The sequence below is a fragment of the Cervus canadensis genome, chromosome 32 (assembly GCF_019320065.1).
Source record: "Cervus canadensis isolate Bull #8, Minnesota chromosome 32, ASM1932006v1, whole genome shotgun sequence".
Lineage (NCBI taxonomy): Eukaryota > Metazoa > Chordata > Mammalia > Artiodactyla > Cervidae > Cervus > Cervus canadensis.
Genome location: NC_057417.1, coordinates 33982792 through 34005147, shown reverse-complemented (window position 1 = coordinate 34005147; position 22356 = coordinate 33982792). Strand labels below are relative to the sequence as shown.

Sequence of the window (22356 nt, the reverse complement as noted above, 5' to 3'; positions counted from 1 at the left end):
TTTTTAAAATATTAAGTACATATTATGGCAACACCACAGGGACAGGCAAGGGACCGGTGATGCGAAACTTGGGATCCCGGTTCTCAGGGGGCAGAGGGGTGTGGAGGGCAGTGAGACTTCCAGACACCCCAGGGAGGGGGCGTTCCCATCAGCTGGTGTTCCAGTTAGAGGAGAAATCTCAGACCCATCTCTGTAGGCAGTTAACGTTGAAGGAAACTTAGGAAAAAAACGGGAATGCAAACAGGCTAAACACCCCACACTTTCTGTTTACAGACTCACATCCTAGATGAAGCTAAGTGACGAAGAAGACTAGGCTTTCTGAAACTTTCAGCTTTAAGATGAGAGGGAAGAACCCATTGGGACAGCCTGAAGGGTTCACGCGGGCTTCCCAGGCACAGATCTGGGCCATTCACGGTCCGCCGGGCAGGACCCATACAGCACAGCTGGGATGTTCTCTTAAGGAGGCGTTGATTTCGTACGGAGAACGATACTTAGAAAATTTGAGCTCCTTGAATTACGCCAACACTTAGTATTTTAAAAATCCTTCATATTCCTTGAACAGAAACATTTATCTAGCCTGAATGAATTAATATTGTTCCTTCTCGAACCATTTACATGGCTTAATTAGCACTGGGTATTTCTGATCTTCAGTATCAGGATTTAGAGCAATTTACGGTTCGTTTGTGCTTTCTGGGTTTGTAAAGGGGAATCCCACGAGGTCTAAGCCTGTGCGGCCAAGGAGAGGGCTCACTCACCAGCTGGAACTCGCTCCTGCGGCTGAACGCCTCCCTGATGCCGGAGTCCCCCCAGAGCGCGCTCAGGGCAGGCACGTAGAGCTGGAAGGTGGCGGGGTCCACGGGCAGCCCTGCCTTGTTCTCGAAAGCCATGAGGAACATGCCGTGCTTCTCATTCTCAGAGTACTGCCAGGGGATACCGAGCTTGTCTCGTGCATCGACCAGAACCCGCGCGCCCTGGGAAAGAAAAGAAATAAGATTTTCAGAGCACTGCTGAGGAATACTGAGCTTGTCTCGTGCATCGACCAGAGCCCTCGAGCCCTGGGAATGGAAAGAAATAACACAGAGGGTTCACGGTGCTGCGAAGGCTGAGCTGAGGCGGAGAACACGGCGTGGGCACAGACGGTCGTAGCACAGGAGGCTCAAGAGCCGTCAGGCCTGCAGCCAGCGTTTGTCCCTGCGCTCCCGCGACGCGACTCTCAAGCTGGAGGCTTGCACAGACCACATCGCAGGTCACTCATTTGAAAAGGCCCCGGGAGGGAGCCGACAGGTCGGGGGAGCAGCGGCCACAAACACGCCAGGTGACGTGTGAAAACAGCACGAGCCGCGGCGCCGGAAGAGCCCGGTTTGAGGACAGCTCCAGCTGCAGCCCCACTGCCCTGTCACCGCTGGGCCCTGGCAGCTCCTCCACCCAGAGGACGCCCCGCCCGGCCCGCCCGGCCCGCCCGGCCGGAGGAGTAAACACACAGGGGTCAGAGCCAGGAGACTGAATGGGGAGCGGGCGGGAGCGGGTCACGCTTCAGACGTGCCTGGGAGGACGGGAATCGGTCTCATTGTTGTGCTGATTTCCTCCTGGTTAAAAATAAAGTCGGGATTTCCCGCTTTTTCCTCACCTCACTGACAGAGTCCAGGAGGTGCAGAAACGGCCTGAACTAAAACAGGATGAGGGAGGGCGGCCAAACGGGAAGTATTGCTGCGGTGAGAATGCCTCCTGGGCGGGAAGCAGGCCCGTCCATCACCCTCAGCTCCGCATGATCTACGGCTCGGCATGATCTACGGGAGCTTCTGGGCTCTGCTGGGGGACCCGCTGAATGCTCCCTGCAGCAGCAGCACTGGTGAGCCTGGGGGCGGCAGCACGGTCACCCTCACCCCCACCCCGCCATCGGGAAAGGCCTTGGCTGGCTCAGAGCGGTCTGGGGGACCCGGGACCCAGCACAGAGGACAGCAGGACATCACTGCCCAGCTGGCACTTACTTCTCTGAGAAAAGAACAGCTTTACTGGAGCACAGGTCACATAACATACAATCCCCCACTGACTGTGCAGAGCTCAGCGGCTCACCTGGCGGTTATCCTAAACCCTGGGGCAGGAGACAGTGAGAGCTGCCTTCTGCGGATCTCCGCTGGAGCATCTGCTGTGAGCCACAGAGGCGAAAGGTAACCACAGGTGAGGTGAGGGGTGAAGGGGAACGGTGACCCAGAGCGCAGCTGCAGCCTCCCCTCCAGGCCCGGTGCCCAGCACTGCCGGGCTAGAAACGCCCCTGCGGGCTCCTGCCTCGGGGTCCACGCCCAGTCTCTCTGACCCACAAATGCGTTTAATGCTTACTGGGGGCAGAGCATGAGGTACACACTGCAGGAAAACAAAACGCTGACGAAGCAGTGCCTGAGCTCCTGAAACTCAGAAGCTGGCCCGGGAGACACAGACATGTGGATTTAAACAATTAACACCCATTAATAAGAAAACTAGGGCTTCTCTCGTGGTTCAGATGGTAAAGAATCTGCCTGCAATGCAGGAGACCCAGGTTTGATCCTTGGGTTGGGGGTGGGGGTGGAGAGATCCCCTGAAGAAGGGAATGGCAATCCACTCCTGTATTATTTCCTGGAGAATCCTGTGGACAGAGGAACCTGGCGGGCTACAGTCCATGGGGTTGCAAAGAGTTGGACATGACTGAGCAATTATCAATAATACAAACTGTCAGAAAACTAGGAATAGAGAATCCTTTAACTTGATAAGGAACACTGACAAAAACCTCTGCAGCGAACACCAAAAATCAATGGTAGAAGACTGAGTGCTTCAGGTAAGAGCGGGAACAAGACCAGACCATCCCCTTTCATCACTGCTGTTCAACATGGCTCCACGGTGAGGTGAAGGAAAGAAACGCAAGGTGCGTGATTAGACAGAAAAAAATCAAACTAAGCCTATTTGCAGATGAGACAGTGGTCTATGTACAAAATCCCAAGGAATCTATCAAAGAAAACCTCCTAGAATTCAAGTGAATTCAGCAAGGTTGCTGGATATGAAAACTGACAAAAGTAAAATGTCTTTCTATATACTAGAAATTTACATGTGGAAACTGAAACCTAAAATTGTAAAATCTTTAGACGTGCCTTGCGGCATGCAGGACCTCAGTTCCGTGACCAGGGGTCAAACCTGCACCCCCTGCAGTGGAAGCATGGAGTCTTAGCTCCTGGACTGTCCCAGAAGCTGAAATTTAAAATGCAATACTTACTATTAACAATCACAAGCACAGAAAGTAAACACTTAGGTATAAATCTAATAAAACATGCATAGGACTTGTATGCTGAAAACTATAAAATGTTGATGAAAGAAATCAAAGATCTAATAAATGGTGGGGCATACCATGTTCATGGATTGGAAGTGTCAACATAATAATGACATGCTCTCTAAACCAATATACAGGTTGAACAATTTCTATAAAATCCCAGCAAGATCTTTTATGGATATAGATAGAACTATTATAAAATTTATATGGAAAGCACTAGATTAACTAAAACAATTTTCAAACAGAAAAATTAAGTGGGAGAAATCTAATTTCCAGACTTATTATTACATAGCTACCATAAGCAAGACTGTGTGGTACTGGCGATGGACTAGGCACAGAGATCAACGGGACATAACAGAAAACCCAGACATAAGTACTATGGTCAACTCCTTTTTTTCTGGAAGATCCAAAAGCAATTAAGTAGAGGAAGAATAGCCTTTTTAATAAATGATATTGAAGCAACTGGACATCCATAGGCAAAGAAAAAACAAAATCAAAACAAAACCTTGATCTAAACCTCACACCTTATACAGAACTGACTCAAAACATAAAAGTACAGCATAGTAGAAAATCTTCAGGGTCCACAACTTGGTGAACAGTCCTTAGACATGACACAAAATGCGTGGTTCATAAAAGAAAAATGGCTTTTCCCTGGTGGCTCGGATGGTAAACAATCTGCCCGCAATGCAGGAGACCTCGGTTTGACCCCTGGGTTGGGAAGATCCCTTGAAGGAGGGCATGGCAACCCACTCCAGTGTTCCTGCCTGGAGAATCCCCATGGACAGAGGAGCCTGGTGGGCTGCAGTACGTGGGGTCACAAAGAGTCGGACACGACTGACTCACACACACAGCATACATTGATAAACTGGACTTCATGAAAGTTAAAGCTTTTGCTCTCCAAAAGACTTTAAGAGAATAGGAAGACAAGCTTGGAACTGGTAGAAAATATTTGCCAACCACATAACTGACAAACGACTCATATTTAGAATATACAAAGAATGCTCATGGGAAATAGACGGGGAAACAGTGGAAACAGTGTCAGACTTTATTTTTTGGGCTCCAAAATCACTGCAGATGGTGACTGCAGCCATGAAATTAAAAGATGCTTACTCCTTGGAAGGGAAGTTATGACCAACCTAGACAGCATATTAAAAAGCAGAGACATTACTTTGCCAACAAAGGCCCATCTAGTCAAGGATATGGTTTTTCCAGTGGTCATGTATATATGTGAGAGTTGGACTGTGAAGAAAGCTGAGCACTGAAAGATTGATGCTTTTGAACTGTGGTGTTGGAGAAGACTCTTGAGAGTCCCTTGGACTGCAAGGAGATTCAACCAGTCCATCCTAAAGGAGATCAGTCCTGGGTGTTCACTGGAAGGACTGATGCTGAAGCTGAAACTCTAATACTTTGGTCACCTCATGCGAAGAGTTGACTCATTGGAAAAGACCCTGATGCTGGGAGGGATTGGGGGCAGGAGGAGAAGGGGACGACAGAGGATGAGATGGCTGGATGGCATCACCGACTCGATGGACATGAGTTTGAGTAAACTCCGGGAGTTGGTGATGGACAGGGAGGCCCGGCGTGCTGCGGTTCATGGGGTCGCAAAGAGTCGGACACGACTGAGCGACTGACCTGAACTGAACTGAACTGAAGACTGCTCAAAACTCAACAGTTTAAAGAAACAAAACATTCCAGTTGGGAAGTGGGCGAAGATGTGGAGAGCTGTTTCACCAGTGAGCACACAGACAGCAAGTAACAGAGACAAGGTGTCCAAGTCCACCGGCCACCAGGGAGCAGCAGACCAAGGCTCTGATAGCAAGACCTCACTACACATCTATGAAAACAGCAAAAACAAAAAAATCAGCGACTACGCTAAATGGCGATGAGGAGGCAGAGATATGCGATATCTAATACACTCACTGTTGGTGGGGATGTAAAATGAGACAGTCACTCTGGAAAAGTTTTTCAGTTTCTTAAAAAAATACAAAAGAAAAATTAAGCCTACACTTAACATACAATGCAGCATACCATACAATCTCACTCCTGGACATTTATTCCAGAGAAATGAAAATTTACGTCCACACAAAACCCTCTGCAGGAATGTTCATAGCAGCTTTGTTCACAACAACCACAAACTAGAAACAACCTAGGTGTGTTGATACTTTAATAAACAAATTGTTCAACTGCTCCACCTCCGTACCACGGAATACGATTTAAGGATGAAAAGAACGTGCCACTAATGTGTGCAACTTAGACGGATCTCAAAAGAGCATACTATGTGATTCTGTTCATATAACATTCTTGAAATGATAAAATCACAGGGATGGAAGACAAACTAGGGCTCCTGGGGGCGAGGACCGGTAGAGGAAGGGGGTGGCTGGGACTGCGTCGCGCAGCGGCAGGGAGTTCCCTGTGGCTTGGGGGCAGGCCTCTGTCCTGAGGACACAGGTGATCCTATGTGTCAGTCACACACACACACTGGACGAACCTCAGTCTCCTGGTGTTGATGCTGCCCTGTAGTTAAACAAAATGTAAGCCCCTGGGGAAACCCAAAGGAGATACCTCTCTGTGCAGTCTCTGCAATTTCCTGCGAATCTGTATTTAAAAATAAAAGTAAAGGAAAAAAGTTAACCAGCAATTAGAGCAATATATGTTCCAATTACACAGCGTCAGAAGGGAAGGTTACTAGAGGCCAAAGGAGGAGGTGAGGTTGGAAAACACTAACCTGGGATGAGCTTCTGAAGCCCCGGTTCTTTCAACTAGTGCCCTCAGCTCATCTGAGCCCACTCATCCAGAGGGGGGACAGGACTCAGGCCCCCACTGGCCTTTCTGCCTGCCCCGTTCCTGCACTCTCTGAGACGTCACCCAAACTCCCCACCGCCTGCGGAGACATAGACGCTTCACAGCTACAGCAAGCGCCTGAGCGGGGAGCAGGATTTCACTGGTGAGGCTCCAGGCAAAGGGTCAGGCTCCTCGGGGGTGAGTCAGAGAACGCCTCTCCCAGGCCGGCAACAGGCTGGGTCAGGACCGCAGCCCCCACCCACCCCGAGCCAGGCGGCCACGCCGCCCACCGCCCCTGATGGCCCTGCCCACACGACTCCCACGCGGCACATGCGCTCTGACCACGAGGTGTCTGCTCGGGGCTCCGACTCCCCGAGGAGCACGGCCCCACTCGCGGGTTCAACGGCGCCTCTGCTCCCTCGGGAGCTGATGTCGGAGGTGAAGGCAGGGAAGCAGACAGGCCTCAGAAGCCCGAGGGCTCCTTTACCAAGACTGCTTTCAGCGCTGCGCAGACCAGGCCTGCCCTAATTATCGGGGTGAACGCAGGTTTGGCTTTAAAAAAAACCTGGTGTATCCAAAAGCGGCCTGTGTTCCCACTGCACGCTGCCACCCAGGCAAGCTGGAACCGGTCCAAATTAACTTCACCCAAACTCGAAGAAAAGGCCCCTTATTTCTCTTTTTAGAAATCCAGGGAAATTGGCAAAACTGCCGACAAACTTAGAATGCTACCAGTGAGCTATAGTCCATTTTCTGTATCTTATTCACTTCATTTGGAGGGGAAAGACATCAAGGGGGAAAACAAAAAAAGACAGATTTCTTTTGTTCTTATTTTGAATTATTCCAGTCAAAAACCACTCTACTAACTTTGTTCTGAATCTGCAAAACCAAGCTCTAGGGAAGTTTTCTACTGTGGGACATCTGCTTAAAATCTGAGTCCAGTTTTCCTTCCTTTTTAGTAAGAGCTTAGGGCCTTTGGAAATGTTATATACACTCTATTTTGCAGAAATGATAATTTTATATATATGTATGTATCTCCCTGTCATGACATAGAGGTGCTAAGTCTTAAAAGACACTAATAGAGCAGGCATAACTGAATATAAAATATCTTGCCCTAACCTTCTCCAGTAAAAGGCCAAGTTTCCTAAAACACAAAGGCTAGGACAATTCTAAAACCTATGTACACTCACAACCAAAAAACAAGGCAGAAGACAATTTAATTGAGTCTCATTACTGGCTACTTAAGAAGTTCTTCTTTCAGTAACAGTGTTACTGAAGTATTAATTTGTTCAATAACCATGCATTTTATTCACTCACCCAAATATAAACAGTTAAAGTCCTAAGCAGATTGATGACTTCATCTCAATACTATATGACACTTTAAGCTGTTCAAAGAACACATTTTTAAAACAACTTATAAATCCAGCAATTTCAGCTTCTAGTCAAAGAACAGCTCCCCTGTCTGCTGGAGATGTAGATTTGGGGGGCGGGGTTCGGTTTTACTGGAAGAAGACCAAAAATCGCAAATCCTGTTATCTTGTTTCAAAATAGATTTTGTTAGTTTAGCTCCTAATCAAACCAAATCTTTTTAGATTAGTCATTCCTTACTAAAATCTTCCCACAATAAATACTAAAGCTCAGAAAGACATTAAACGCTAGTAGATCCAATGAGCTTTCTCTATGGGATAAAGCTACATGAAGAAAATGTGAAGGTTTTGCATGTTCGCCCAACTAGGAAGCAGCGTAAGTACTTGCAAAGCTCTATTTTTGTGTTGTTGTTTTTTTAAACCCACTGGGCAGAGTTGTTTGCCTTTGGCCAGCATCCAAATAAAAGAAACGCTGCCAGCAATGTAAACAGGATGAATTTCTTTAAGTTAATGAGCCCAGCAAGCAGAGGCAGATGGCTCCTCTTAGCCTTCTCTGAGGCTGGAGTGGAGGCTACCTTCTAATTTAGAGGTCAGAGAAGACGCGAGGGAGGGGAGGGGCGTGCAGGCAGCGGGTCATCAGAGCGCCCTCAGCCCCAGACACAGAGCTGGCGGACCTCTGGGGCCAGGCCCCGTCCCCACCACACCCGTCCTCCCGTGAGCTCTGGGAACGAACCCGCTGCCCTCATGGCCTGGCCTGTCCCTCGCCATGGTCCTACCTCAGGAGGGCTGCCCGGCAGAGAGCCGTGCCAGGGAACGGGGACAGGCCAGAAGGGCGCTCCGTGCGGTGCCTGCCCAAGCTCGCAGCACCGTCACAGAAGTGGGCCAGAGGTCACCTCCACCATCAGGGGGAGAGAAGGGCTGCAGGACAGTCACGGCAGCGAGGGGAGCAGGTTAAGCCAGACTGCGGCGAGTTTTAAGACATCTGGAATTTTCCCTGGAGACACTGGGAGCAATCAAGGCTCTGGGAAGGAGCGGGACAAGCTCAGGGCTCTGCCTCCAGACTCCAGACTCGGAGAAGGGAAGGAGCAAGTGCAGGTGCGGAGGGCGGTCAGGAGGGGTGGCCAGGCTCTCCTGCGTGGAGATGACACAGTGAGATGCGTTCCAAAGGCAGAGAGCACGGACAGCTCAGGAGGGGTGAGGTTTGGGCAAGTTTACAACAAATTAAATTTAACAGGGCAGTGGGAAATCCAAGACCACGTTTTCAGGAAATAGATGAATTGTAAGGAAAACTCCAGGTGTAGGAAGTACACAGAGAAGTAAATTAGCACCATCAGCTTTTTTTTTTTTTTTGCTGCCTATAAAAGGCTGGTTCCTCTGTAAGTTTAAACAAAGAAAAGAAAAAGAAAGGAATTCCACATCAGTGCAGAATACCGTTGATCTTCTAAACTGGAATGTGAAAAGCCATGCTAAATCTCAGACCTCAGGATGTAAGGGGTTGTGAAATCGACTCCTGGAGCCACACGCCGACCACTGGCCACTGTGTCTCGTCCACTCGTCCAGGCGTGTGAGCCAGAAGCTACTCAACCAAACGTCTCACTAAACGTTACAAAGACAAGCAGAGGGGTGCGGCGGGGAGTGAAGCCTTCTTGCTGAGGGCAGAAAATATTAAATAAACTTAAGACTAAATAAATACTAAATGTCATTCCAAGAGGAAAAAGGCCTGTAAACATTACAAACAGGTAACATGGCTTAATATGCTGTGTTCAGGGTTATCTAGAGTCAAGTTGGGACTCAACACTGTGGATGGAATGATTTAGTGAGAATTTTAAAAATAACAATAGAGTGGTAAATACCTGAATAAATTGTACACAGGAAAGGTAAATGCTTCATAGAATCCCAAGTTCAGTCAGGACAGATGTGCGTATATACGGAGAGACACACGGATGGGTATGTGTGTGAGCTCATTTCATCTTCGTGACAGTGGGAGGTGAGCAGGATTGTGCCCACTTTACAGACGGGAGAATGGAAGCTCAACCACCCCGCCGTCGAGGGTGACTCACGGGCTCTAAAGCGCGTTTTTTCACCTCTGTTCTCTTCCTCTGCGGTGTGTCCGGGGAGATAAGGGCGCAAAAGAGGCACGACGGAGAAGCTGCTTCTGCTCGTTGCCTGTCTTTCACGCAGCTGACAGCAGGCGCCAAGGCCAGAACCATCTGAATTGACCTTCCATGACCCAGCGTTTCTGGTGCTCTCCAGAATTTTGTTTTTTTTAAAGCCATAATTAAGCTAGAAGCATGGGATATGCTACATGCCTGGGTAAATTAGAGGACACTGAGTAAATTCAGATTCTCCTTTAATCTCTAAACAGTGAAAACCCTCACACACACTGTCCTGGCAGCACACACTCGGAGCAGCCTGGGGCCGTCCCGCCCGACGCGGGCGCCCCCCAGGCATCCGTGGCCGCTGAGCAGAGGGTCGTGGCCAGTCTGAACTGAGGTGTGTTAGTTCAGAGACTGGACTTCAGAGACTCACTACGAAAGATACATGTATTTTGTCTTTTAATCCTGATTTCACATTGAAATTATACAGCTGGAAGTTATGAACCTCCTGAAATTGTAACATTTTGGATAGTTCAAGTTATTAAAGTGCTACTGTGAGATTACTCCTGTGTTTCTTTACCTTCCTTACGTGGCTAATCTAGAGCACACGCGTGCGCGTGGTTCGTGTCACAGTTGTTGGACAGCACTGTCTGTGGGCGCGCGCTGGGACTAAGCTGATCTGCACTCCACGTTCACGCGCCTCCTTCTCCCTCATGCAGACATGGGCAGGGCCCGCCGTGGCCTCTGACACGGTGCAGAGAGCACGCGCGGCGGCACAGACCGGTAGCAGACTTGGCGGGACGCAGGCTCTGCCAGCTCGGTGCCTTTGAAAAGTGGCTTCAGTTCCCTCTGAGGGGCCGAGGCTGGGACTAAGAGACCGGCCTGCCCCCGGAGCCTGAGCCTCCCCCTGCAGGCTGGCACCCGCCCCAGTAGGCCCACATTCACAAGGGGTCCAGAGGGGGTGCACTGGACAAGCTGGAACCCCGGCCTCCAGCGGGAGGAATAAACACCCGCCCCGCTGTCAGCAGGCGCCCTGGTGCTGCCTTCAAAACAGGCCCACACCCCCACCGCTTCCTGCCACTCCCTCGGTGATGGCTCCGGTCCAGCTGCCAGCATCTCTCACCTGGATCACGGCAAACCTTCTGACTGGTCCTCACGTCTACTCGTGTCCCCATCAGTCTCTTCTCAAAATAAGGTCACGGCGCCCTCTGCCCCAACCTCATGGGGCCCTTTCTTATCACAGGAAAAGCCCAGAAGGCCCGACCCCTCTTCCTCCTGTTCCACGCCACACGGCCTGAGCACCTCTGGGTCTCGATGCCCGAGACCCTCCTGCCCCAGACACGCGCAGCGCCCGCTCCTGTCTTCTCCGAGCCTCTACTCAGGGGTCAGCTCAGCGAGGCCGTCCCCGGCTGCCTTAACCACCGCCTGCAGCCACCCGGCACCCACCCTTCCCTGCTTTCTCTTTCTCGAGCGCTCATGGCTGCCCGGCGAACAGGCCGACAGTCACTCGCCATCTGGTCTGCTCTGTCTCCCTCGCTGGAACGAGCGGCCCCCGAGGACAGGCCCCTCTCTCTGGTTCGCTCACCCCGAAGCCCCAGGCTGCACACAGATTACGGCTGTCGACGGGATGAGCTCAGCAGTCTCGGGCTCCTCACCTGCTAAACCAGGATGCCAACCATTCCTACCTCTCAGGCTGCAGCAAGGAGTACCTGAGGCAACAGATACTGGATGCCAACAATCAGATTCGCCTTGTGCCAAAGCTGGTCTAAAAACGATGCAACCGGAACGTCACTAGTCATTCTAAGTCGTTTCTCACTGGAAATCTCACACGTGAGCAATCAACATTGAGGTTAATAAATTAATATTGGCCCATTCTTTATTTGAAAGCAATTTAGTTACAAAATGGGCCTGGAAAGTTCCTTTTAAAACTATCTCCTTTTGGTACGTCAAAGATAAAAAGAAAAGCCTGTTTAGTGGAAAAGTTCAACCAAAGCAACAGCCTAAATGACTGTAACAAGTCAATGAAATCCGCAGAGTGACAGTTTAAATAGAAGCACACGTTTCACCCGTGTATCACCTTTCTTAAAAGCGCACGGACGCTGTTATGATAAGGCACAAGCAAGTCTCTAAAAGCTCACTGGATCTGGAGCAGCCTCCAGCACGAGGCCAGCTCCCTCAGCAGGCGCGATGAACAGCATCCCGTCCTTGCAGGGAGACGTTCTAACCTCAGAAAGGGACCTACTCCCAGAAGTGGAGGGGATCCCTCGTGAAACACGGAGCTTACAATTTCAGGGTCTGCTGCGAAGGTCAAACGGAAGAAGTGATAATAATAACCACGTCACCTCCTTTAAGAAGAGCCTGGTTCAGGGTCCTGTGGAGAATAAGAAGAATCTGCAGCTGACGATCACTAGAAAGATAGTAAGGAAAAAATAAAAAAAACCGGGGCGGCGGGCCTGGAGGATGTCACGCACGGGGACACGGGGCAGCAGCTCAGCCTGCGTCAACAGCAGGTGCAGAACTGGAGAGACGGGCTGCTCGTGCAGGCAAGGGAGGGCTCCCCGCTCCACAGCCGCAGGAGGTCAGAACTGGAGGAGGGTGCAGCCCGAGTCCCCGGGCCGGGTGGTACCGATGGACCTTGAAAGGGAGGCCCAGCTCCCACAGGCGTTGCGTTCTGTCCCCCAGCCCCACAGGGCCGGGCCTGTGCTCAGGGGTGAATCACACACCCTTCAGGGACACAGCCTGGGCCCCCATTCAGCACTCAAGGGCAGCTTCACAGCGCTCAAACTACAGACGACTGTGAAGAGTGACAATTACCAGGCTTCCGTTTACTACACAGACTTCTTAAAACGCCATTTGAGACGAGACCTCCAACCACAGTGCACGTACCTGAATGTGTGCTGCCCAGACTCCACCTTCTAAAGAAACAAAGAAGACTGTAAACTGAGGCTTCACTTCTTTTGATGGGCTCCCAAGGAGCCACACTTGACTCAATTCTGTTCCGCCAGCCCTCACCGAGGGCTGCAACGCTGGCGTCTAACTCTGGTCAAAAAAGTACACGCACAAAACAGGTGCTCTGTCACGGGGACTCTGCTAACGGTTCAAAGACAGTCCTGCAGGTCACACAGACACCAGGGCCCACTTCCTAAAAAGCGCCTTCCTTGCAGAACCAGGTGACATCACATTTTGCTTCCATATGAAAAAGCAAAGGAGATCTGACGTTTAACCCCTAGAGCACCGGTTACTTAGAGTGGGACGGAACCTCCAGGAAGTTTCCCCAGCAGTGCGACACCTCCATTTTGTGAGAAAACAAAGGCTCCCGAGCACCCAAGAGGACCAGCACTTCGGAGCATTCTTTGCCAGAAACCTGCAAGCTGAGTCAATAATCCCTCTGTTACTAATTCTGGGAAAAAACCTATTTTCAGTTTTCAAGGAAGAATACTTCCTTAAGGACCCACATCTGCTTTTCCTCAGAATTACGATAAATCATTCAGACGGTGTTTTTCTTAGCTTACTTTCTTTTTAGTGTAAAGCTGCTTAGATACTATAAGAGAGTCTTCAGACCTCGGTAACTGGCAAAGACCAGGGAACCTCATGCCCCCGATCAGTCACTCCCAGTGTCGACCGCCTCCACTGAAGTCACACGAACGTCCAGGCATTTATCATGAGCGTCAAGCTCCACCCTGATCATGCGCAGGGAGGACAGAGAAAGACAAACACCCACAAAATCTCTCCTCTTGACGAATGGCAAAGTTGGCAAACGAAGCAGTCACTCAACATTTTTACGTGGGTTTAAGGATAAATAACATGCATAAAAATCAAAAGAACTTAGTACCTTTACAGTGTAACTGTGATGGCCAGTAAACATGTGAAAAGATGCTCAACATTGCTCGTTACAATCAAAACTACAGGGAGGTATCACCTCACACCAACCAGAACGGCCATTGTTGAAAAACAAGAGAGACTTCCCTGGCGGTCCAGCGGTTAAGAAACTGCCTTGCAATGCAGGTTCCATCCCTGGTGGGGACTAAGGTCCCTCCCACACGCCTCGGAGCAACACGGCCCGAGTGCCGTGGCTGAGCCCGTCGCCGTAACTGGGGAGTTCCTACACCGCGAGGGAAGCGCCCATGTGAGGCCACAAACGTCCCTCCTGCCACAACTGTGACCCAGAGCAGCCAAATAAAGAAAGATGAAAGAGAAACTACGAACAGTAAGTGCTGGACGAGGTGTGGAGAAATGGGAATCCCACCGCGCCGTAGGTAGGGATGCAAACTCAGTACTGCCACCGTGGAGAACAGTATGGAGACTCTTTAACAAGCTCGGAATAAACCTGTCACGCGACCCAGCAGTCCGACTGCTGGGCACATACCCGCGTGCACCACGATCCAGACAGACACACGCATCCCGGCGTTCACTGCGGCACCATTTAACAGCTAGGACACGGAAGCAACCTAGATGTCCATTGACAGATGAGTGGGTCAAGAAGGCAGGGAACGTGTGTACGATGGAACAGTACCCGGCTATGAAAGGAACACATCTGAGTCAGCTGTAGTGAGGTGGATGAACCTAGAGCCCCTTATACTGAGTGAATTTAGTCAGAAAGAGAAAGACAAATACTGTATATTAATGCATCTATATGGAATCTAGAAATAGGACTGATAAACCTATTTACAGTGAAGAAATGGAGACACAGACGTAGAGAAGTCCGGTGGACGCAGCCGGGCAAGGAGATGGTGGGACGGACTGAGCAGCGGGGACATCTGTATACGACCGCGTGTCAATGGCTAGCAAGTGGACGCCGCTGTAGAACACAGGGGGCCGGGTCTGCCGCGCTGTGACGACCGAACGGGGTGGGATGGCGGGGCGGGAAGGAGGCGCGAGGGAGGAGATGCATACATATAATTATGACCCATTTACACTGGTGGACGGCAGAAACCAACACAGCACTGTAAAGCGATTGTACTCCAATTAAAAAAACCAAAACAACAAAAAATGTATAATTGCTTCGTCCCAAGTAAGAAGAGGGTACAGCTCTAAGATGAAACGAGGTTTTAAAGTTACAAAGATTTACCAGCTTTGGTGAAAAAGAACGCCCTTGTTCAACAGGATGACGCTTTATATTGCAGAGGACACGGCTGCCCCGGTCCGCGAAGCGTGCTGACGGTCACAGGCACCAAGGAGCCCCCGGTCAGGTGCACACGGAGCACGCGGGTCCCAGAGACCAACGGGCCTGCTGCACCTGCAGAGAACCCGGCTGGATGGAGAGACCGTGGAGGCAGAGGTGGGCGGGCCAGGCGGGCAGATGGAGCCTGGCGGTGGCGCAGAGCTGGAGAACTGGACATGGAGGGAAGGCAGTCGATCCGGGGGCGAGGCCCTGGCTGCCCCTGCCCATCCACGGACTCCTCGGCTGGAAAGTGGGGGACAGTGGCTGGAAGCGGGCCTGAGGGGGGCACCCAGGCTGGTGGTGAGCCTGCGCTCAGAACGCACGGACCGGCAGCTCCCTCTGTGGCACCGAGAGTGAGCCAGCGCTCAGCTTCAGGAGCCCCGCGTTCCTGCGTTAAAGACGATCCGCGGTGCAGAAGAAAGACCTCTCACGACTGGGTCCAGGTTCACAAGTAAGAAGCTTCAGAAGTTACAGCCTGAAGCTTCCAGGGGACTTCTTCTGCAAACAGAAAGTCTTTTTAATACCCAAGGGTCACCTTCCCAGTGAGGCCTCCCTCGACCACTCTGCTCAGAAGCACAGCGCCCACCGCAAAACTCAATTCCTTTTCCTGCCGCTTTCATGGTCCCAAATTTCAGGGTCGGAGCTGGAACAAACTCAGGGGGCTGCATCGGGCACCCTGCAGACGCGCTGCCCTTGTGATGAACAGCCTTCCAGCCCCACGTGGTCGTCAGGCTGTGTGACACGCTTTCGGGAGGGGTCCCCGACTCACCCTTCCTGTGTCCCTGAGGGGACTCAGCCGCACCTCAGGCAGCCCCGGGAGGCTGAACACAGCCCATGACTCCGTGACTTTTTACTTCTGGAGCCGAACACCCAGTGAACACCCTGCCCTCCGCCAGGAAAGCTGAAGCAGGCCCGTCGGCCCCATTCAGTTCATCCCGAGACACTGGGTGCCCACACCGCGGGGGTGACTGAGGACACGGCGGAGACGGGACGGCTGGCCCCGCCCGTGTGAGGCGTCCTGTGAGCCGAGGAGTCTCCCAAAACGCTTCCCGCAGAAAGAGAAGTGAAAACACCCTGCCATCTGGGCTCTAAAGGAAAGAAATTCTCCATGGAGGGAAGGGGAAGGAGGCTGTGTCAGCCGGGTCGATGGGGAAGGCAGCTGAGGAGCCATGTATGCTGACCTGACCACAGGGATGGGCCGGCCACTCGCTAAGCAGCAGGGTGAGCGTGCCGAGTGGACGGGACGCGGGGGCCCTGAGCGGCGCAGTTTTGAGAAACTGGACGTCAAAGGGATGCGGAGCGTGGTGAGCGAGGGGCAGGGTGGGGCCGAGGGGGTTAGGTCCGTTGTGAGCGGGGCAGGGAGGCTTCATGGGGGTCGCCTGGGTTGGGTTTTTTCCTTGACTACAGTTTGATTATAAAATATAGTTCAGAAGCAGGAGAATTTAATGTCCGAGTGTAACTTTTTATCAAACAATCTTTGAAAATCTGCCAGGGTCAACTCGAAAATGGCCTGTCTGGGACTGTGGTTTTCTGGGTGGTTAGTTCACCCATGCTTAAAGGCAAGGCTCCGTCACAGTCGGTCAAGAAGAAAACGGCCCGGAGGACTCTGCTAACACGCACCTCATCACGCAGCAGAGAGAGCAGACAGACTTCAGAAAACTGTTCGTACCTGCTGGCAAACGAAGCGCTCTGGCGTTCACCTTTATCCGAGGCCCCTGGGGCCTCCTGGGAGACGCACTCTGGAGAGCAGCCTGCGTGTCACAGGACCGAGGGGTGAGACCACAGCTCCTCCTGCGTCTGAGTCACTGGCGGAGGCACTGCTGCCCGGCCCGGGTGCAGACCCTGGCCCGGGGCAGGACCAGGCAGACACCCGGCCTGCATGTCTGTGCGAGGTGGGGGACGTGGGGGCAGGTCAGCACATTAAGGCCTGCAGCCCAGATCCGTCCTGTCTCCTGACCGTGTCTGGCCTGTGAGCTAAGTGTGGCTCTCAGAGACGAGTATCTGCATTTGATTCAATGGTGAGAACACAACTCTGAACCCCTATAAAGTGAAATGTATCCCCCACAAAGGAATCTCATTCTTTTCAACAGTTAACCTGTGTTGTAAGAATTATACTCGACCGTCACTGTTCTAGGACTGTGAGATTATCAGCGACATCTGTGGACGCCCGTTCTCGCTGCGCGGGTACCTACGTGACGTCCCTGGCCGTGACCCGGGGGCTCCAGTCTCTGGCCAACTCCTCTGGCTTTGGTGCCCGGCCCCCAAGGCCCTGCGTCTGACGCTGAGAACCGAGCGGGGATCAGAGTCCTCCCTCCCACACCACTGCTTCTCGGGCTCACCTGTTGTCCGTCACCCGGGGCCCACGCACGTCCTGATGCCCAGGCTGGTCCCACCCCTGCACTCAGGGCCTCCGGGGAGGAGCCCGACGTGGCACCTCTGAAGGCCCCGCTGCAGGCTGCCGGCCTGAGTGGGGAGGGGCGCCCAGGTGCGCCGTCTCGGCACGCCCAGTCCCCGCTGGATGACTTCTCGTGTCGCCCACGTCTCCTACCTTCTGCATGGCGGTGCTCTGACACCTCGGGGGCTGTGCTGATGCTGGAGAGACCGTCCCTCCCGGGTGAACCCAGACAAATCCAGCAGCTCGGGACCAGCGCCCCCTCCGCTCCTACCCTCCAGGCGGCAGGGGCCCTCTGGTCTGGACTGGTTCCGAGCAGGACGGCCCACCGTGGGCGCCCGGCACACCCTCCAGCCAAGGCTGCTGCCCTGCCCTGCCCCCTTCTTCCCGCAGAGCCCTGCAGAGGCTCCCCCAGGCTTCTCCTGCTCTCTCCCCCTCCGGATGGACCCCGGTGCTCCCCGGACCCCGGGCAGAGCCCCCTGCTCCTGGGGGTGTGTCAGGACAGACATCTTCCTTCACAGCGGTGGTTCTTTAGATTCCTGATTAAAGCAAACCCTGGGCGTGTGCCTCTCACGCCTCTGCTCCCATCTGCGGCACGCACTCAATGGGTCCCACTAACCCGTCTACTCAGACACACACGGCGGTTTGTCATTGTCTGAAGTAAAGACCACAGTTTCCCGGTTCAGGAAGACTTCCAGTGAAAAGCAATACTGGACACATTTGAGAAGCAACGCTCCAGTAACGCTGGGATAAATGAAGTCCAGCAGGGAAGCGTGTGAGTGACCCCGCAAGTCCACACCCAAGCACACAGTCCGGCTGCTGGGCACTGCTGACGCGGGCCAGACGGGCATTGCCAGTCGGGGTGAAAACAAGAAACCACCGAGCGTGCGCTAGGAGGGGGCGGGCTACAGACCACGGTCATGACTGCGAGGGTTGCAGTGAACCAGCTGGACGTGTCGGTGCCAACACGCACAGAACCCGCCAACATGCTACGGAGCAAGCCAGTGTTTTCAACGATACACCCAAAAATGGCACCGTTTAAATAGACTCTTAAACACATGAACTCTATATACTCATTATGGATATAAACACAGGTAGTAAAACGATAAAACCACAGATTAAACACATACGAAATTCACAACAACGGCTGCCTCAGGAGAAAGGCGGCAACAGCCGTTGAGGCAAAACCGGGGCGAGTGTGAGCTGAGCCCTGACTGCGCTGGGCACAAACCTGGTGGGCACCCAGCCTCCGGGCCTTACGACAACTGTGAGCTGGCACAACTGCCTCCCCTTCACGGAGCTGAGGGCCAAGGCTGGTCAGATGACAAAGAGCCACGCCCACCTCGTCAGACACCCGACAGGACATGCTGGATGCCTGCGGTCCTCCGGGGACCCCTGCTCCCACTCTAGCTCACCCCCTCCGCCCCAGCCCCGACCGTGTTCGCACGCGGCCCCACAGCCAGCCTCCTACAGCCTTGAGCTGGATGGTTTTGCCTCTCACTGCACACCCTCAGCACGGCCGACAGCACGTGGTGACATCGCCCCCTCCCTGCTGCCCCGCCCACGCTGACCTGGGCACACCCCAGCCTCGGGGCCCCAGGTCTGGCTCCCTCTGCCGCAGCGCTCTCTCCCCGGATGGCGGGGGGGGGGGCGCGCGCGCTTCCTCTGGGGGTCTCTGCCAGCTGCTTCATGTCCAGGCCTGCTCCCACGCTTAGTGGTGATCTCCCGGTGGGGGGGGCCACCATGGCCTCTTCCTTACAACTTTATAAAGAGGGAGTCGTAGGCACATTTTAATCCACACAGACAAAACCCCATGGGGCCCACTCGCATTCTACAGAAACATCACGTAAGTGAAGGATGCTGATCGACTCTCTGAGTAACAGTCCGTTTATGGTAGGCTTGAGAATTTTTGTGAAGATTCTTAGATTACGGAAGTTCTGCAAGGACAGGCTGAAAAATGACTGATCACTCCACTGTGTTTCAGAGAAGAGACTCTCTTTGACGGCGGGAAACCCGCTGCTTCCAGGGAGGGGTGTGCGTGTGTGTGTGTATGTGTGTGCGCCGCCTCCAGGCAGGACAATCACATGAATGTATGTGTGTGTGTATGTGTGTGTGTGTGTGTGTGCACCGCCTCGAGGCAGGACAATCAGGTGAGAGAGAGAGAGTGTGTGTGTGTGTGTGTGTGTGTGTGCGCGCACCGCCTCCAGGCAGGACAATCAGGTGTGTGTGTGTGTGTGTGCGCGCTGCCTCCAGGCAGAACAATCACACGAATGAACCAACCAACCAGCCAGCTCGGCCATAAACACGGCAGGGTGAGAAAATGGGAGTCAGGCTCCAGCTGAGCCCCGGAGAAGTCAGGGCGCACGTGTTTCCAGTTACAGAGAAGAATGACTGGAGACCTGCTCCCCGTGGAACTCCCAGATTGTGTGAATGACTCCACACAAGGAAACAGTGTTGCAACTGCTGACTGCCTCACTGGGTGGCCGGAGCAGGACCATTCTCCCCAAAGCACTTCCCCTGCGGAGGGTGGCAAGTCCTCCAACTACTCTATTTCCTGACCCTCTGCCCCACCTTGGCACCAGGTGGCCTATCTGTCTTCCCCTGGCACGCCTCCTGGCCCGGGGACGGGTGCCAGGAAACACAGGGTTAGATTACCTTCCTGCTCAGGAGAATCCTGACCTTCCTGTTCTTAGAACATGAAAAACCTTTTGTTTTATAAGATCATCAAAATTAACATTTAGTTTCCAGGTTCTTTTAGACGTTTTTCCTGTTAAAGGGCCTATATCTGAAAGCCTACTATGCGCCAGTGCTATGCCCGGCCTGAGAGCGAGCCTGGGTCCCCGCACGCCTTGTACAAATGGAACACACGCGGGAAGACTCACACTGACACCAAGATTTCCCAACTTAGTTTAAAAAGGTTAGAATGCATTCACTCAGCTTTCCTGTTCTCTGTTCTGAGGACCCTGTACTTAAAGGACGAATTCTGAAGCTACTTCTCCTTCGAGATGTTCTCCTACGTGGGCTTGTTTCCGTCCCAGATTCCACTGGGACAACATTCTCAGAATTCAGGCAATCCACCTGCCCAACCAGCACCTGCAGGGTGTCCAGGAGCCAAGAGTGTAATTCTGAATCACGGGGACTGAGCCCTGCCTGGCACCCTCTACCTCCCGAGTCCAGGAATACACCTTAGGAAGCCCCTTTCTCGGACCCTAGTGAAGATCAGAGATAGAGACTTGCCAAGGAGCGGAGCAAAACATTCTCAACCTTCTTAACCTCTAAGGTGGTCTGCTAAAGATATTCCTGAAGGCTTGGACTTAAAGGATGCTACAGGAATTTATCATCAGGGCTCCTAACGTCCATTTCCTGACCTCGTATTTACCTGAATTTAATGCGGTTTAAGAGATTAACAACAACATGCCTTTAAGGAATACTGCTGTTGCACATCATTGCTATAAATCCTAACTAATTCTTATGGACTACTCATACACACTTCTAACAACAACAACTCGGGTCTGAGGCATCCACAGCAGGCGTTGTTGGAGCGGCCTCTCCCACACAGCCCAGAGGCAGCCCCACACGTGGATGGGTCCTCCCCCTCCCCCAACCACATACAACACACAGTCAACCCCAAGGGACCCGCCTTCCTACAACTATGCAGAGACAAGAGGGAACTGTTTACATACAAGGCTACTTATCTAACTGAAATACTGGCAGCAGTAAGGGCAAAAGTGAGTTCTGCGATTACAGCTTCTACGAGCTCAGACTGGGAACTTTCTGATGGTCCAAGAGGGACCGTATCTGGGAAGGGAACAGAAGCAGAGAACACGACGAAGATGACACGGAACTTGAAAGACAGACATTCCTGGTGTTTCGGTCGTGCTAATGATCAATCTCTGCAGGCTTAGCGCGGGGAAACAGTGTTGGAGGAGGCCCAGTCACTGTTCGAAAAAATCAGAACAACTTAATAAGACTCAGGAAGCATCTGCTACAAGATGGAGCAGAGAGAAACCAAAATGAATCCTGGCCTTCAAAGGATCTTGTGTTCTCACTGACTGGACATACAATTAACTAAAAGGACACAGTGAAGAGGCATTTTGTGGCCATAGTAAAGTACAAACTGTATATTATTAACTATAAAATGCAGTGCAAATGAATGATCTTGATGGAATAAAGGACATGCAGTAAAACCAGACAGAGAAACAGGGAAAAGTTTTTATTTTATATAAAAGTCGTGTACGTGTTTACATAAGTAGGAAAAATAAAAATAAATCCCCTTTAATTAGAGATAAGTGCTTATTACATTTTGGTGAAAATCATTACCATGCCCCTGACCCCATTTATTGTTTTATACTCAAAATTTGGATCTAAAACCAAAATCAAACTTACTTCTTTTTCAATTAAACACAGGACAACCATATTTCCAGGTCTCAGAAATATTACTTTCAACATGAGTATCCTCCGAGCATTTCCAGACTCGGACATCCTGGTCTCCCTCCAGTGGGGGCACCAGGAACCCCAAGTGTCCAGGTAAGCAGGGTCACTGCAGCCCCAGACGGAGCCCAAGTCCCAGCTTCTAACCTCCGGCAGAGCCCTGGTTCCTGGAGCCCCTCCCTGGGAAGTGCTGGCCCGAGCGGCCCCCTCCTCCACTCGGGCGCCACCTGACAGCCAGCTGTCCCCTCCCTCGCCTCCCCTCCCTCTGCCGCTTCTCTTTCCCACGGGCACTGCGCACCCTCTGATGTTTTGGAGAAGCCACCCCACCTGTCTGTTTCCCACATAGAAGGCAAGCTCTGGCAGGACGAGAGGGTCTCTGAGCAGCTGCATGCGGGAGGGTGGGCTCTGGACCTCAGCCGATCCTGGCCGTGAGCTGCCCACCACTGCTGCCACTCAGCTGCAGGCTGTCAGGGTGCTGGCAACACCAAGAACCACACTGTGATGCCTGCCCTCACTGTTCAGAGTCTGACCTGTGCCACACCACCACCCCCTCCCCGGGGCTGATCAGAAATGCACAATCCCAGGCCCCTCTGGCCTACTGAGCCGGCATCCGCAATCTCCCACGGCTGCCAGGCACTTCGGCACACACGGGGAGGGGGTCTGGACCAGGAGGCTATGGCCAGCGAGCCCAGCACACGCCCAGGAGGCTACCCCCACCTCGGGGCACTGGAGCCGCGCCTGCCCCTGCCGGGGGCAGGGGCTCTCATGACCACCTTCAGTCACTGGGCAGCCCTCCGCAGAGAGAGCACGCCCTAAGTCAACCCCGTGCCCGAAAG

General features: G+C 52.5%; 1 protein-coding gene across 2 annotated transcripts in view; it reads right to left on the bottom strand.

Moving 5' to 3' along the window:
* The window catches only part of GNA12 (G protein subunit alpha 12), a 73314-nt gene that overhangs the window by 33810 nt on the left and 17148 nt on the right, over positions 1-22356 (bottom strand). For both annotated transcript variants that reach the window (XM_043454820.1, XM_043454821.1), the window contains exon 2: positions 756-971. In XM_043454820.1, coding sequence (XP_043310755.1) covers positions 756-971 — 216 coding nt within the window. The remainder of the gene's footprint in view (positions 1-755; positions 972-22356) is intronic.